The 17,434-nt window shown below is 38.7% G+C and overlaps 1 protein-coding gene across 1 annotated transcript in view; it reads right to left on the reverse strand.

Annotated features, from left to right (window-relative positions):
- Nucleotides 1-304: 304 nt before the first annotated feature.
- SELENOI (selenoprotein I) overlaps nt 305-17,434 on the reverse strand; it is a 39,926-nt gene continuing 22,796 nt past the window's right edge. The window contains exons 5-10 of the mRNA XM_002913785.4: nt 15,396-15,658; nt 14,353-14,461; nt 9,024-9,072; nt 7,487-7,667; nt 6,040-6,222; nt 305-4,038 (exon numbers count right to left, since the gene is read on the reverse strand). Coding sequence (XP_002913831.3) covers nt 3,940-4,038; nt 6,040-6,222; nt 7,487-7,667; nt 9,024-9,072; nt 14,353-14,461; nt 15,396-15,658 — 884 coding nt within the window. The 3' untranslated portion in view covers nt 305-3,939. The remainder of the gene's footprint in view (nt 4,039-6,039; nt 6,223-7,486; nt 7,668-9,023; nt 9,073-14,352; nt 14,462-15,395; nt 15,659-17,434) is intronic.

Genomic DNA, 17,434 nt, shown 5'->3' on the forward strand with positions numbered 1-17,434 from the left:
GTTCTAGCCCATCAGGATTACTCTGTTCCCTCTAGCACATTCCCAGTCCTTGACGTGTCAAGATCTAAGGCAATCCAGGAGACTGGAATGTGGCAAGACCTACCCGCTACAAAGCAAGTGGGCGTCTCTGTCCTAGGTGGTAGCAAGTCAAAAGGGAGGCAGGGTGGGGGCGCCTGGGTGGCACAGCAGTTAAGTGTCTGCCTTCGGCTGAGGGCGTGATCCCAGCGTTATGGGATCGAGCCCCACATCAGGCTCTTCTGCTATGAGCCTGCTTCTTCCTGTCCCACTCCCCCTGCTTGTGTTCCCTCTCTCGCTGGCTGTCTCTCTCTCTGTCGAATAAATAAATAAAATCTTAAAAAAAAAAGGGGGGGGAGGCAGGGTGAAGAATGAAAAGGAAGAGTTACACACAGGCTTCTAATTAAAATATAAAGGGGAAAAGCGCCCTTTGATTCAAACACCTTCAGTTTATCTTTTCATTTTCCACAGGTTAGAGAATCAAAGTCTACTTTAGAAAGCAAGTTACATTCCTAATGTTTTTTGACTGACTTCAAAATAAAGTCTTTGAAAACTAAACACTTGGGAACGTCTCAAAATCACATTTGAATTTAAAGTTAGTGGAGCAATGACGATTTAAATTGTGACGATTTTAAACGCTGCACTGCACTAGGATCACTAAGACAGGCACCGTGCATTAAGGAGATCCCTTCTTCTCCTTCAGATGGACCCTATGCCTGCTTTTTCCTTTCCATATTCCCCCAAAGCCCAGACTCCAGGTATGATGAATGCTCTCTCGGTACCTATTCAGAATTCGGGCAACTCTAGACATATACTCCTCTTCCCCACACCTCTATATTAAAATAAATGACATGTTGGTAGTAGTAGAACATTCTAGACCATAATCAGCATGGAGCTTTTTTAAAATTAGAATTTAAAATATTTTAAGGATGATATTATTAAAAACCCAAGGATTATTTAGTTTTTTATTTGGAAGTTATTCACTCTATTACCCTTGAGACTAAAACTCATGAACTACATTTATTATGTATAAATGGAGGAATGGCGGTGTCAATTGTGACAATCTTCAACTGTGTAATGCACGAAAGATCATGAATGTTAGTAAAGGATCAAAAAAGGTAGCAATAACATACTCTATTCAGGTATTTTAAGGATTTTTCTATCCCATGCCCCCCTCAAATACAGGGGAATTAATTTCTGACAAGCATGAAAGGACATTTTTCATACCATAACCTGACAAGAAACTTCTCACAGGTCCAGGTAACTTTGGTTAGCAGAAACACAAAGCAAACATCTGGCCTGGCTAAGGCACTCCATTCTGAAATGTACAGAAAACATGCATGTATGACCAACCATGCCACTGCTCCCCTAAAGGCAGCTCAGTGTATGCTGGGAGAAAGGCTGGGGTGGTAGACTCACCCCAAAATATCATGCATAAGCCTGATATACCTTTCATACTTTGGAAATGTTATGATAATTGGCATGACACAAATGCACAGGGCTATTTGCAAGTAAGCCCTGCTTCAGCTGCTATATCACTACACAACAAATGGGGCCTTTCAAGATGCATTTCAAGATGGCGGACTAAGAGAACTTCAGCAGTCCACTGAAGATTTACAAGTCCACGGTATTCTGAAACAGTTCATCACTCAGTTTCTCTTTCACCTTGTTGACAGCCACCTTTCATCTAATGGTGTCCATAAAACTATGGCATAATTCTTTACCCCAATAGGGAAATAGGTCATGAAGTCCAGGCACAAAACAATTTCAAATAAACTTCATGCAACAGAAAAAGAACAGAAAGACACTTTGAGGTAAAATAGCCCCAAAAGTACAGAACATGACCCTACACCAGAAGGGTATTTTTTTTTTTAACTATACTGTACAAGGTGAAGAAAGCCTGTGGTCCAAATTTGTCATTTTATAAACATTTCTCAGTTCTTTTCTTATATAATACAGATTAATTTCATTCTTGTGTAAAAGAGGAACAAAAACGTAAAATGATTAGCTCAGAAACCTTAGAACAAACAAAGCTTTGTTCCCAGCCCAAATTACCACTTGATCCAGTTCAACTTTACAGATGACAAAGAACAAGGTTTACAAAAAACAGAGTTACTGTTACTTAATTTGTTCATTCTCTGATCTCATGATGGCAACTTATTAACAAACATGGAATCACTAGCCACATTTTCCAGCATCGACTTCTCCCATGTTGAGTCTCAGAAAAAGTCACCGAATATACCTCAATCCTTATGAACCGTTTTTAAAAATGAGTACAGAACCATGAGTTAGCTCCTTGACTCCTCATTTCTAATAACCTAGATGGCAATGATTAGGATTTACAAATTTAAAAACTGAAATATCGACTACATAGTTAATTTTACAAAGCAGCAGACTGAAATTCAAAAAGGAATACACTATAATTAAATTTAACAATGGTCGCATTCATAGATAAATAATGGTTAAGAATTTAATTACATATCAACACAGTGGTGCCTATTTTATCCAAGTGCAATCCGTCCAAAAAAAGGGGGGGTGGTTTAAGATACACTCTTCATTCAAGCACAAACTTCATTCAGTGGAAAATAAAAGTCAGCAAATTTCACCACCACCAAACTAAATGGAGACAAAGTCAAAAAGAAATAAAATATCCACATTCATGAAAAGGTGTGATCTATAAAACAACCACACTGAAGTCAAAGGGATTTTTATGTTTGTCAATAAACCTCAAAAATTATTCCAAGTCATATTAAAGAGAGTAGGTACTCAGTGAGGCATATATATCAAAAACTTGCTTCAAGTGGGGAAGTGGGCGAGTTAGGGAAGAAAGAATTTCTACTTCTCCGCCCTGTATGAAATAAAAAACACAGCACTCTTTCCTCCATAAAAAAGAGACAGATAGAGGGAGGGCGGAAGGGAGGGAAGGAGGGAGGGAGGAGTGAGGGAGGGAGGGAAGGACGGACGGACGGACAGACGGGCAAACTGAATAAGAAAACTAATTCTGTAGTGAGGTTCACGGCAGGAATTCATGGTGAGGCTCATGAGATTTCTAACTCCAAAGTAAATTTCTCTTATAAGGAAGTTTACCTGTGTTCCCTACAAGTAATTATCATAAGACTGGGACTGTCACATGCATTCGTATAATCATAGTTTACAGGCACCAAATCTCAGCAACTTGTAGCTCAGGGGTGAAATGCCACATTTAAACGATGAACCATGTCAATGGGTGAGCTACAATTATGATCCACTCTCTAAGTCTCAATCGAACATTTTTCTTTAAAAGAAAATTAAATCATTTATCAAGATTGCTCCCAAAGAGAGCCAGAATACTAGAGAATCTGAATATATATACTAGCTCTCTTAGCACATGAGGAAAAAAAGGCATTTCCATGGGAAAGAGAAACCAGTATTTGGCAACTGTACATTATAGTTCTGTAATCATTTGGCATCTCTTGCTAAAGGTGGCTTGCTCTTATCTTTTCCCTTATTAGATTTGGGCTATTGATAACTTCCACTACTACAGACCTACTACTAAAGTAGTACCAAATATGAAAACATTTTGCAGTTTTCTTAATGTTATCAGTATTCCTAAACCAATCTGGGGACTTTAAAAATAAAAACAAAGCATCTTTAACTCTGTATGAACCAAAACATTATAGACTCATGAAGCTAAAATCACAGAAACATTTTGCTGGTCTAAAGTACATCATGCTTAACCAAAATGCCACATGGTTTTATAAAAAATAAAATAAGCTGGGAGTTAGTAGGTCCAAAATTCCGTAAGTTCAGATCATTTGTATCACTCCTGCCGTCCAAGTACTATACACACTTGAGTTCCCAGGTCTGTTAAGCAGGTCCGTTTAGTTCAATGGTGATGGATGAAATATTTACAAGCATCTTATTTACAGTACTTTTTTCTGTAGGTTACAGGCCAATATTCTTTTCTTCCATTCCTAGTCAATCTGAGTTTGGTTTCCTCAACGAGAAGGGATAAATCTGAAAATGGCTGCTCAGCTGCTTTACCTGCGGAAAACCAGAACACGAGGCAGTGACAAATACATTCTTACTAATTTTTTAAAAGGACACAGAATTCATCCCCTGGAGACAACAATTTACTGACACAGCAAAACTCAGCAGAAATAATGAAAAGGTTTTTCTGGACTAGGAGAGCTATAAAGCTAGAAGGCTATAGAATTTTACAGAATACCTGGGAGGGTTAGGACTTAAACCTGGGTCTGCGTAACTCCAAAATCTAGTCTTTCCAGAGCCCTCTGGACCATACAGATTCACACCCAAATGTGCTGAAAAATTATAGGGTTAATTGACTTATATCATCTAGTAGATCCAGTATTTCCATATACAGTTAGACTCAATATTCAGCTGCTTATAGCATTTCTAGGTAATTATTCCTAATCCTGATGAAACAGTATAAAAGTACACTTGTACATTTTGCAACATTTAAGCCACCTTGGTTAAGGTATTCCTGGTGGGTAGGCAAGACCCTGGTTATGTGTCAGTTACCAAACATCATTTATCTGATACTTCCTGGCTCTATTGTTATTATTTATATTTCGATAGTTCAAAAGTGAATGCTTTGTGTGTGTGGCTTAGCAAGTTTTACCTTCTGCTCGGAAGTTGCAGAAGTGGCAAGAGAGCACAAAGACAGACAAAAAAGATGTTCCTGGAATTTTTTTTTTCCATAACTTGTATTAATTTCCAGGTTTTTAACAGTAAAAATGTACGGCTTTTGTAATTTAAAGAAAAAGATGTTTTGGTTTTGTTTATGTACAGTTGCCTAAAGATACGCTTCTGAGGGGTTATAATAAATTAACACAATTATAAAAGACATTTACAACTATATACTACTTCATGCGTGATTGATGGAATAGAAGATCAAGGCCTAAGAGTATTAATATAAAGTGAAGCATTTATGTTAAGTATGCACAAATAAAAACAATTATGTCTTCATGTCATAATCCCTAGTTATCATGGATTTTTTTTTCATCTATTTTATCTCAACAAGAGTCGGCTACTTTGGGGAGAACCCTAAGAGAAGATATGCACAATATATAGTTATCAAGCACGATGAGTACCCCCATTTTAAAAATATGTATAGACGTATAGAAGTATAGACAGTATAGAAGACATTTTGTTTCTCAAACTGAGTCCTAGTAGGGTTCCTTTTAACACAAGCATACCAAATAGAAGCATTTTAAGACTCATAAAAACATGAATACTAACATGAATACCCTTTTACATTTTTCATTGCTATGAAACTACCCTCAGAAAACAAAGAAAAATGTATTATTCCAGATAGTTCACTCTAACTTTAATTTATAATGGTGCAAATTTGGAAACAACATAGATGATTAAAATAACTGGATCATAGCTAAATACATTAGGTAATTAAGTAATCTCCTTAAAGGAATATTATACAACAATTAAAAATCATATTTATAAGACCATGCTAAAATACGTAAAATAATTAGAAAAGAGTGTTAAAGTATGAGGAAAAGAAAATGAACTACATGATTCTCATTTTCATTCTGTTCTATCTTAGGCCATTTCCCCTGAAACTAGTCTCTTGCTTTAGGAGAGAATATTAAGGTTCACAAATAGTTCTTAAATCCGTTCTCTTCTAATATTTCTCCCTTTTAAAATGCCCCTAAAGCTAACTAAGTATAGAAATAAATCATCAACAAATGGAATTATTTGGTCCTCATTGAATTAAAAGCACATAAGAGTTTACAATTCCATTCACCAAGAAAACAGTTTACATTTCTACCTACTTAAAAACAACTAATGCCTCATAATAATTACCCAGAAATTATTTGTAGTTACTGCATATTCATCAGAGAAATGATACCTAAAATTATGTATCTGGATATTATTCGAAATTTACAGAGAATATCCCAATTCTTCCAGCTACTTTAATAAGCAATTTTCTTTTGAAATTCTTTCCTCACTTCCTTCCCTAGTACTTAAAAGAACCAAATGGAACCAATTTTGCTCTAGATTACTCACCACTTGTACTCCATAATGGATGTGGGCCAGAGTGAAAAGAGCTGTTAAAGTATACAGGAGAACGCTCTCAACGTGAGAGGCTACTCCAAAGTTCACCACCAGGACAACCAAGAAAAGAGGAACCAGGAACCAATTCAAAGTTGGGCACCGGGTGCTGCTCATTTGACAAACAATCAGCTGACACTTGAAGTTGGGGGGGAAAAAAAGAATGAAAATTTCATTAGCAAAGCACTTCCAAAATTAGTTACTCCAACATTTAAAAAGCATTCAAGTACTTGAGCCAACACAGTTACAAGACATTATTAAAATCAGTAGTTCTCAACTGCTCAGGAGCCGAACTGAACCTCTGCCCACACCTGCAAACCCACGGACCCTCAGAGTGCACGTCAGAAGAGGTGGGAAGATAATTTAGTAAGGTTGCTATGGAAGGCATTCTTCCACCAGGCAACAGTTTGGATAAAAGAAATTCCTCCCAATTTTAAGTACGATATCTGAAAAAAGCTTTCCAAACAGCCTTTCATAGCTCCATACAACGAAATTTCCTCATGGTCCTGAGGAGATGCTGCCTCCAACTCAATCATATCGTCAGAGTAACACCTCAAGCCCTCTCGGGCTCCCTTTACTTTCTTTCTTTTTTTTTTTAAAGATTTTATTTATTTATTTGACAGAGATAGAGACAGCCAGTGAGAGAGGGAACACAGCAGCGGGAGTGGGAGGAAGAAGCAGGCTCCCAGCAGGGGAGCCTGATGTGGGGCTCCATCCCAGAACGCCGGGATCACGCCCTGAGCCGAAGGCAGACGCTAACGACTGAGCCACCCAGGCGCCCCTCCCGTTACTTTCAATACCTCACTCAATCTAGTTTTATTCCTTCAGAGATACCTTTTATACATGTATTAATATTCTCAGATCTTTAAACCCTGTGAAATCAATAGGACTGGTGATATTGAACACATGTTACAGACATGGAAACATAAACTCTGTGGCTAAATTATAAACACGTATTAAGTTTTTAGAGTTAGAGCATAGGCTCCCTAGTTGTCAAAACCATTAAGGTCCCTTCTCAACTCCTCCTGATCTCTCCTACCTGTCTTCCGTCTTGCTGGGCCATCGCAGAGAAAGGGCTTTTAAAAAATGTATTTATTACAAAGTCTTTACTCCCTGTTAATTTAAAATCAGCTCATTTAAAAATGTGCGTGTGTGTTTTTTCTCTCAAAAACCCTTTTCAGGCTCCCTAAATTAATCATTAGATCTGTAGCCATCTGGAAAAGGAAAAAATAATTTTCAGCATGTTCTGTCTTAGGGGTTATAACTCTTCCAAGTTCCTGATGTAAAATATCTTTAAATTAAGATCTGTTTATTTTTAATACTACATAGAATTTCCCAAATTACCAAATTTTGTCATGTATCCCTTAGATATATTATGACTTTTAAAAGAAAAAAATCTTACTGTGATGTTGGCAAAGGCTGTTCCAACCATAAAGTAGAAAACTCTAGGATGCAACTCTAAAATATCAGAAGGCGAATGAAGGATCCATGCTGTAGACAAAATGAATAGCAAACATGGAGAAAAAAAGGGAACCATAGCTTCATAGACTGAATTGTGTTTCAAGGTGTTATTTTTATAGCTTCTGAAAAAAAGAAAATCAAGTAATACAAAAAACATTATTACATATAAATCTCACACAGCATTTGTAAATTTTGTAGTTTTCAAAGTACTTTCACACTTATTCTCTTACTTTATACTCACAATAATCCCGTAGCACAAATAGAACCAACATTACTAATCCCATTTTGCAGACAGGTTAAGTGAATCTGAGAATTTAAATTCACATAACTTGCTACCAAGTGGCAGGGTCAGGACTAGAACAGAAGTCTTCTGAGCCCTAGTCCCCTGGAATGTAAAGATGAACAGAACTTGATCTTTGTTCTGTGAGATTACACTTCAACAGGGGAAATAAAATGCACACAAAACACCACGAGGAAATACCTCAGAGTGCTGCTACAATACAAAGTGACAGAGAACCTAGAGGGGAAGACTGCACTGAGACTGCCCATAGCCTATCTCGGTGTCTCCAGCACACACTCCAACATGTCTCTGCTCATCTGAACAGAGCCCCAAATTCTAGCCTTGGTTCTGCCCGATTACAGGATCCTGGACAAGATACCACCCGATCAGGACCTCATCCTTAGAAGATGAGGAGAAAATGTCTCCATCTCTAAGGCCTTCAGAGCTTTAAATTTTACGGTTTCTATGAATGACTACCAGGTGCCACAAATAGGCTAGATTCATAGAGCTTGGCTTGACACAGGATTCTGCAGGACAGATCTGAGGGCTGAAGGATGAAGTGGGAAGTACAAGTGTTTCAAGCAGAGGAAACGGTATTAGAGGGAAGTGGGAGCAAAATCACCAAGGAGGGACACAGCAAAATACATTCAGGCCTCCTAACTAAATTCAGTGTGGCTGAGCAAAGGTGGAGAAGTGCAGATCAAAGAAATGAGACACCACCCAGGAAACTCTTACCTAACCCCCACCGCCACTCCTCCAGCAGGAATTTTTATACAATGCTACTTGGGAAGTCAGCATAGATCCAGGGTTAGGTCCTACACTACACAAGTTCAGAAATTTTATGATCATGCTGACTCAACTTATACAGAACCAATTTATAAAAACTTATCAATGTCTAAAAAGAACATAAACCTATCAATATTCCACAAGAACACACTCATTCCCAATTCACTCCACAAAAAAATGACAAACAGAAGACTGTCTGGTGAGCCAAAAACTGTAACAAAGAACCAGCAGTTTTGTGCTGTGGACTACAAAGCCACCACTGCAGATACCCTAAACGATCCTAACCTCATTCGAGGTTCAAAATACGGGTTTCACACCTTTTCAAAAGGTCTAGATGCCAAAAGTAAAACAGATCCTAAAATTCATCTAAGTGACAATTTTCACATTTCTTGCCCAATTAAGAAATTCTTACCTGAAAAAGTTTAATAAACTCATTGGAAGAGTCACACATAACGCACAACCTAAAAGGAAGAATATTTAAAATACTGTGATTATTCGAGTGATTTTTATAATTATCAAATACATACAAAATATTTAATGCTTTTAGACCCAATAATTCGTAGTTTCAGGTTTACTTTTGTAATGAAATTAAATACACTTCTGAACAACATTTACAACCAGAAGAGTGGCAGTACAGCGTGACGATTCAGAGCAGAGGCTCGGGGCCAGACTGGGCTCGAACCTTGGTTGTGCCTACGGGTTATGGGATTTCAGGCTGATTAACGCTACGGTGCCTCAATTTTTTCTTTTATAAAAGAGACATAATAGGATTGACCCCGTAGGGTCTTGAGAATTAAATGAGTTATTATACATAGACACGTGGAACAGTATCTGGTATGCAGTAAGTTGCACAAGTGTGAGTTACTGAAAGAGGGGATGGCTAATGGATTCTGTGGTTTCCCATTTCCATTTATTTTTATCTCCGTAGAATTCTTAATTTCTCCGCCCACTCCTAAGCATACACTAGTTCTTTCCCCTCAAACCCGAAAACAAGGACGGCCTTCCCAAGAAGCCCTCCCATTACTTCTGCTGCCCTCACTTCCCACTTCTTCTCTAACTCTTCCCTATCACCTGCCAGACCTTCCTGTGGCCTTCCTCGGGACTCATTCATTCTGCCTTCCGTCTGCAGAAACTGTACTCTGGAATTTACCAAGTTCTCCTAATTATCAAATTCAATATTCTTTCTTCACTCCTGACTTCTAAGAAAGAGGACTTTGTTGACTCTCCACTAACTGCAATTCTTTTCTGCCTTTGCCTTTGTGATCCATTCTCCCAGTGCTGTTAGTTATCCAACCATTACATGTGCTGTCCTTTACTGGCAGCTCTGCCTCCTGCATATTCCTAACTGGGCATTCAACTGTGCTTCTCTTCTCCCCCAGGGAATCTTCTCTTGCTTTAACTGCAAGCTTCCTACAGATGACTCCGAACTCTAGCAAGGTACTCTTGGGAAATCAGACGATCTCTCTGAGCTTCAGATTCCACAGTTATACAACATGGATGGGTTACACGACTTCCTAATGTCCCTTGCATTTTTAAAATTCTCTGATTCTACAAATTATAGAGATGTAAATTCCTGATTTTTTTTTCTCTGTCAAACTCCAAATCAACACCTGTGGCAAGTCTCTGGCTACTTCCTTTGGCTATGTCACTGTCAACAGATCAGATTAGCCCCAGCTTGTCCACTCCAGACTCCCGCTGACTATACTTGGCTTGGGGTGGGAAGGTGGTCGATGCAGCTATGACCGTAAGGATCCAAGACAGAAAAGCATTCCTTCAAAACAATTCCTAAGACATTTTGCTAAAAACAGATGAAAAGACTAGAATCCACCAAACAGAAATCTCATTTGAAAAGATGAATTACTCTGCCACTTCCAAGCCCAACTGCGACAAAGTTCCCCAAGCTAGAAGAGCTTAGAGAGAAAGTAAGAAGACAAGCTGACATACTCAGAAATTTTTAGCAGCTGACACCGTGTCAAGCTGGGAAGCACTGGTAGGGAGCCGGGGCTGAATTAATTAACCCAGAATCACTATAGCTTTGAGGTGTTGGAAATAGGCTGACAGAAACTTGCAAAAGATTTGCTACCAAGAGTATTTTTAGTTTAAAATATCTTGAAATAGCTTTATCTTAAATACAGCAAGCATGTAGGAAGCCTGGGCTATATATAGGTTGCCAAAGAGACACACTGTATCTTCTATTTTTTCTCTAAATAGCACCTAATGTACTTTCCATAAAAAGTACAGGCATACCTCGGAGATATTGCAGGTTGAGTTCCAGACCATCACAACGAAGTAAATGTCACAATAAAGCAAGTCACATAAATTTTTTGGTTTCCCAGTTCATAAAAGTTATGTATATACTATAATGCAGCCTATTAAGAGTACAATAGCATTATGTATTAAAAAAATGTACATGGCTTAACTAAAAAATACTTTATTACTAAAAAAATTCTAACCATCATCTAAGCTTTCAGCTAGTCGTAATCTTTTTGCTGGTAGAGGGTCTTGACTCAAGGTGGATGGCTGCTGAAGGTGGGGGTGGCTGCGGCAAGTTCTTAAATTAGCAAACAATGAAGCTTCCCACGTTGACTCCTCCTTTCACAATTTCTCTACAGTATGCAAGGCTGGTTGATGGCATTTCATCCACAGTAAAACTTCTTTCAAAATAGAAACCAATCCTCTCAAACCCTGCGGCTGCTTTATTCAACTCAGTTTACATAATATTTGAAATCCTTCATCATTCCAACAATCTTCACAGCATCTTCACCAACAGATTCGATCTCAAGAAAACCACTCTTTTTTTTCACCCATAAGAAGTAATTCCTTGCCTGTTACAAAGTTTGATCATGAGATGGCAGCAATTCAGTCCCATCTTCAGGCTCCACTTCTAATTCTAGTTCTCTTGCTATTTCCACCACAGCTACTGACTTCCTCCACTGAAGTCTTAAAATCCTCAATGTCATCCACAAAGGCTGGAAATCACTTCTTCCAAATTCCTGTTAATGTTGATTATTCTGACTTCTCCCCACAAATTAGGAATGTTCTTAGTGGCACCTAAAATGGGTGAATCCTTTCCAAAAGGTTTTCAATTTACTTTGCCCAGACCCACCAGAGGAGCCACTTTCTATGGCAGCTACAGCCTTATATTATAAAAAGGTATTAATTTCCTCAATAATAAGACCTGAAAGTCAAAATTATACTTTTCCATCTCCGGCAGGATGGATGCTGTGATAAGAGGCATGAAAACAGCATTAATCTCATTGTACACTGTCATCAGAGCTTTGGGTGACCAGGTCCTTGTCAATGAGAAGTAATATTTTGAAAGGAATCCTTTTTTCTAAGATTTCAATAATGGGCTTAAAATATTCAGTAAACCATGTTGTAAACAGATGTGCTATCATCCAGGCTTTGTTGTTCATGTAGAGAGGACAGGCAGGGTAGATTTAGCGAATTTTTAAGGGCCCTGGGATTTTCAGAATAGTCAATGAGCACTGGCTTCACCTTCAAGTCACCAGCTGCATTAGTCCCTAACATAAGAGTCAGCCTGTCTTTTGAAGCTTTGAAGCCAGGAATTGACTTCTCCTCTCTCGCTATGGAAGTCTGAGATGTAATTTCCTTCCCATATTAAAGCAGTGACATCTATACTGAAAATCTGTTGTTTGTGCAGCCACCTTAATGATCTCAGTGAGATCTTCCAGATAACTCGCTGCAGCTGCTCCATCAGCACTGCTGCCTCACCTTGCGCCTTCACGATAGATGTCTTCTTCCCTTAAACCTCATGAATCAACCTGATAGCTTCCAACTTTTCTTCTGCAGCTTCTTTACCTCTCTCAGCCTTCACAGAATTGAAGAGAGTTAGGCCTTGCTCTGAGTTAGGCTTGGCTTCAGGGAATGCTGTGGCTGGTTTCATCTTCTACCCAGACCACTAAAACTTTATCCTTATCAGCAAAAAGGCTGTTTTGCTTTCTTATCGTTGATGTATTCAGTGAGTAGCACTTTTCATTTCCTTCAGGAACTTTTCCTTTGCATTTACAAACTTAGCTAATTGCTCAGTGCAAGGGGCCTGGTTTTTGGCCTATCTCGGCTTTTTTCCTCACTAATTAGCTGAATCATTTCTAATTTGTGATTTCAAGTGAGAGATGTGTGACTCTTCCCTTCACCTAAACACTTAGAGGCCACTGGAGGGTCATTAACTGGCCTAATTTCAATATTGCGTCTCAGGAAATAGGAAGGCCCAAGGAGAGGGAGAGAAATGAGAGGGAGAGTGGGAGGTAGGTGGAGTAGTCAGACACACACAACATTTATTAACATAGTTGCCATCTTATATGGGTGTGGGTTGTGGGGCCCCAAAACAATTCCAATAGTAGCATCAAAGATCACTGATCACAGATCACCGTAACAAATATAATAATGCGAAAGTTTGAAATATTGCAAGAATTACCAAACTATGACAGAGGGAGACACGAAGTGAGTAAATGCTGTTGGAAAAATGGCGCTAACAGACTTGCTGACAGGTTGCCACAAACCTTCAACTGTAAAAAAAACACAGTATCTGCAATGCACAATAAAGTGAAGTGCAATAAAATGAGGAAGACCTGTATTGGGAAAGCCGCTTTATTCATTTGTAAAGAAACGTGGGCTTTTGTTTTGTTTCAGAGAGAAGAATTCAGATAAACTTATAAATTACAAAGAAAGTTATGTGCCTATTAAAGTACCCACTTAACATTCAAAAATATATCTCACATACCAGAAGATTCCATCTTATCATTAAATTTAACATTTAAACATGAAATGCAGCAATACTGCCATAGGACTAGTCACTTAAATCAAAAGATTTCACTGTGTGGTGGGAGTGAAAAATAGCTAGCCTTTTCAAGGTAGAGGATTTAGTTCATACAGAAACCCAAAAATGAAAAATGAACATTTGGAAGATAACAGCGGGGTTCTAAGTATCTGTAGTCCAGGGCCACAGAAAAAGGCCCAAACGACCGCCTAAAAGCCAGTGCCTAATGCACCACCTTCTCAGCTGATTCTGAACTCTACCCAATGCCCTTCTATTGCCAAGGTTCACTGGTAGTGAGAGAGGGGGTTACTATTTAGATAAGGGAACAGAGCAATGGCCAAGAGCCCGCTATTTCACTTCTACAGAGGTCCTAATGCCACTCCTAATGCCCCCAAATAACAACCCAAATAACTTCCTCCTTGCCTCTTTGCACAGAAAACACTCCGCCTCCCATAGATAGCCCCTCTGGCTGAAATCAGGAGGGAAACATTACCATGACCAAAAACCTTTACCTATTAGCCAGTGGCAAAAGAAGGAGAGTATCTGAGAGGCATGGAGGCTCAACTTCTGGAGTGGATGTATTGTGAAGTAATCTCTATCTTCCATCTATTCTACTTCCTAATGATCTTCAATTTTGAGACAGGCATGAAATCAATACCAAATGTCCACCTAAATGTGGATCCTCTATAACAGTCCAAATTCGTTTAAATACTTAGTTCACAAGGTTTATGTGATTTTGGTCTTTATTTCCTTCTGACTAGAAATAGCATTGCTAAACAAAAAAAACCAAAACACAGAAACCTCATTTTCCTTGCTGGTTTGGTGGAAACCAGGGCTGTAGGGCTGTTCTGCTTGCTGGAGGGTGTGGGAGAGAGAAAAAGGTGGTATAGCTTGTGATAATCAAACACTGGCTTCGATAATAAAGTGATGTTAAAATAGGCTTCAACATGGAGCTTCTTACCAATAATCATTGCAGTGAATAGGTCTCTATATAAGAAATTAAACAGGAAAGGTTCATACCAGGCCTCAACTCCCACAATCGCAGTCACTATGTAGACAAAAGATATAGTCTGGAAGGAAAATGCAGACAAAAGCACACAGAGGCATTAACAGCTAGAAAGATCGGGGAGCCAATAATGCTGCATGCAGCATAAGTCTAGTAAATAGCTTTAGTAAAAGCAAGAATTACACTTAAAATTGATACTGTGGCAATCTTCTTGCCTTTAAAAATATCTTCTTTTCAGCCAACGATCCCATAAAATAACTAACTTCTAAACAAAGCAAGCAACTGGCCATAATTTATAACACTTTAAGGCACATCAGGAATTGGTTAAGGCATAGGATGACCCAATTGCCTACCCAATCACTTTCTTCAAACACACTCCAACATCTGATGCTTTAATGGGACCTTACGTGCAAATGGGCAAAATGGCAACACAAAAAGCTGGTATTCAAAGGCAGGAAGAGTTAATAGCAAGCCTATGAAGTAAGAGAAAACATGTATCTCTACTCATTGAAATGTGGGCAGTAAAGACAAAAAAGCAACCATTATATTCACATATCTTTCTTTACAAAAATCAACAGTTCAAAGGAATACTTAGTAACATTAAGAAACTGTTCATTTTTTTATAATAATGACATTGTGATTATGGTTTTTAAAAAAGTACTCTTATTATTTAAAGATATATAGTAAAATCCTTATCATATACCATCAGGAATTTCCTTTAAAATAACTGCGAGGAAGATGGTATACATGAAACTGGACTGGCCATGTAGCTGCTGAGGCTACATAACAGGGCCGTAAGGGTTCACTATGCTATTCTACTTTTCTGTTTGAAATTGTTCATAAATAAGCAAGAAATAATGCAAGATAAAAAGGAAATTTTTTTAAAGCACAAATCAGTTCTAGCCAAAAAAGCAGCAGGGCTATAAAGAAAGAATGACAAAAACTTGCCCCCAAAATTCATGGCAATGTTGAAAATTTAAGGTAGAACACATACTTACCACCTGGCTAATGTCATATCCCCACGGCAGGAAAAGAATTCCTGTGTTATACTTTTCCCAGTGGGACAGGATGAAAGAAAACAAAACTACCCATAGCAGGAGATAAAGAACAAAAACACTGACACCAGATGGTCCTCGTCCAAAGATGGAATACACAGTCACAACAAAGTAAACACATGACCAACTATCCAGGCCATGGTCAAAAAGCTCCCCTAAAGGGGTGCTGGAATTGGTTCTCCGGGCTTGCTTTCCATCCACACCATCTGCAACAGAAACACATTACCACGGGAAAAGGTCAACATCTGTACCAGTATGGGGAGAGTCTTTAATAAGCTGGAGAAACACAAAACAAAACAGGTCAGCATATCATAGGAATGTTAATTAACTAAAGGATAGCTACCAGCCAGTACTTTTTATAAAAATGCAACCTTTAATTCCTACAATTTGAAGATTTCAGAAATAAAATCTATTTCTCAGAGTTTAATCTAAAAATTAAAGTAGGGGGTGCCTGGGTGGCTCAGTTGGTTAAGCGTCTGCCTTCAGCTCAAGTCATGATCCAGGGGTCTTGGGCTCAAGTCCCGCCTCGGGCTCCCTGCTCAGTGGGGAGTCTGCTTCTCCCTCTCCCTGCTTGTGTTCTCTCTCTCTCTCTGCCAAACGAATAAAATCTTTAAAAGTAGGGGCGCCTGGGTGGCATAGCAGTTAAGCGTCTGCCTTCGGCTCAGGGCGTGATCCCAGCGTTATGGGATCGAGCCCCACATCAGGCTCCCTCTGATATGAGCCTGCTTCTTCCTCTCCCACTCCCCCTGCTTGTGTTCCCTCTCTCGCTGTCTGTCGAATAAATAAATAAAATCTTTAAAAAAAAAAAATCTTTAAAAGTAAATAATCAATTAATTAAAATTAAAATATATCACATCATACTAAATGGTGTCAATTATAGATCTGAGGACAAAGCATTGTAGTTGGACTCTGAATTCCTCCAAATCAGCCTAATAACTGAGTTGTTGTGCTACCACAAATTTTCAAGCCTCCAGAGAATATTCAATAGTTATTAATTACTTATCTAACCACTCCTTGCTCTAGGATCCAAAATCACCCTGTGCTTCAGTCCTAACACCTATTTCATGTTGTTTGAAATTAGTCTCTTTGTCACAGATGTACCACTTCCACAACTGTAAGTGCTTTCAGAAAAGGCTTTGCACGGGGCGCCTGGGTGGCACAGCGGTTAAGCATCTGCCTTCAGCTCAGGGCGTGATCCCGGCGTTATGGGATCGAGCCCCACATCAGGCTCCTCTGATATGAGCCTGCTTCTTCCTCTCCCACTCCCCCTGCTTGTGTTCCCTCTCTCGCTGTCTGTCGAATAAATAAATAAAATCTTTAAAAAAAAAAAATCTTTAAAAGTAAATAATCAATTAATTAAAATTAAAATATATCACATCATACTAAATGGTGTCAATTATAGATCTGAGGACAAAGCATTGTAGTTGGACTCTGAATTCCTCCAAATCAGCCTAATAACTGAGTTGTTGTGCTACCACAAATTTTCAAGCCTCCAGAGAATATTCAATAGTTATTAATTACTTATCTAACCACTCCTTGCTCTAGGATCCAAAATCACCCTGTGCTTCAGTCCTAACACCTATTTCATGTTGTTTGAAATTAGTCTCTTTGTCACAGATGTACCACTTCCACAACTGTAAGTGCTTTCAGAAAAGGCTTTGCACGTAGTAGGTGTTCAGTAAATGTAAGAATGTATTAAAGCCATACAATGCACTACTCTTGATGCTGTGAAGATTATAAGAATAATCTCAGAATAAACTAAGTTTGTGCCCTCAGTTTACAACCGAGAAAGGAAACAAAACATGGTAATTAAAGACACAGTACATCCCAAACCTCAGAAGAGTAGAGAAAAGGGCCAAGTACTCTTTAGGCTAAGACAATCGAGAATGACCTTCCAGACAAGATGAAACCTGAGCGGAGACATATAGGATGAGTTGGATTTCAGTAGATAAGAGTATGCTGTTTCAAGAGGAGGGAGTGCT

Source organism: Ailuropoda melanoleuca, chromosome 4 (assembly GCF_002007445.2).
Source record: "Ailuropoda melanoleuca isolate Jingjing chromosome 4, ASM200744v2, whole genome shotgun sequence".
NCBI classification, from domain to species: domain Eukaryota; kingdom Metazoa; phylum Chordata; class Mammalia; order Carnivora; family Ursidae; genus Ailuropoda; species Ailuropoda melanoleuca.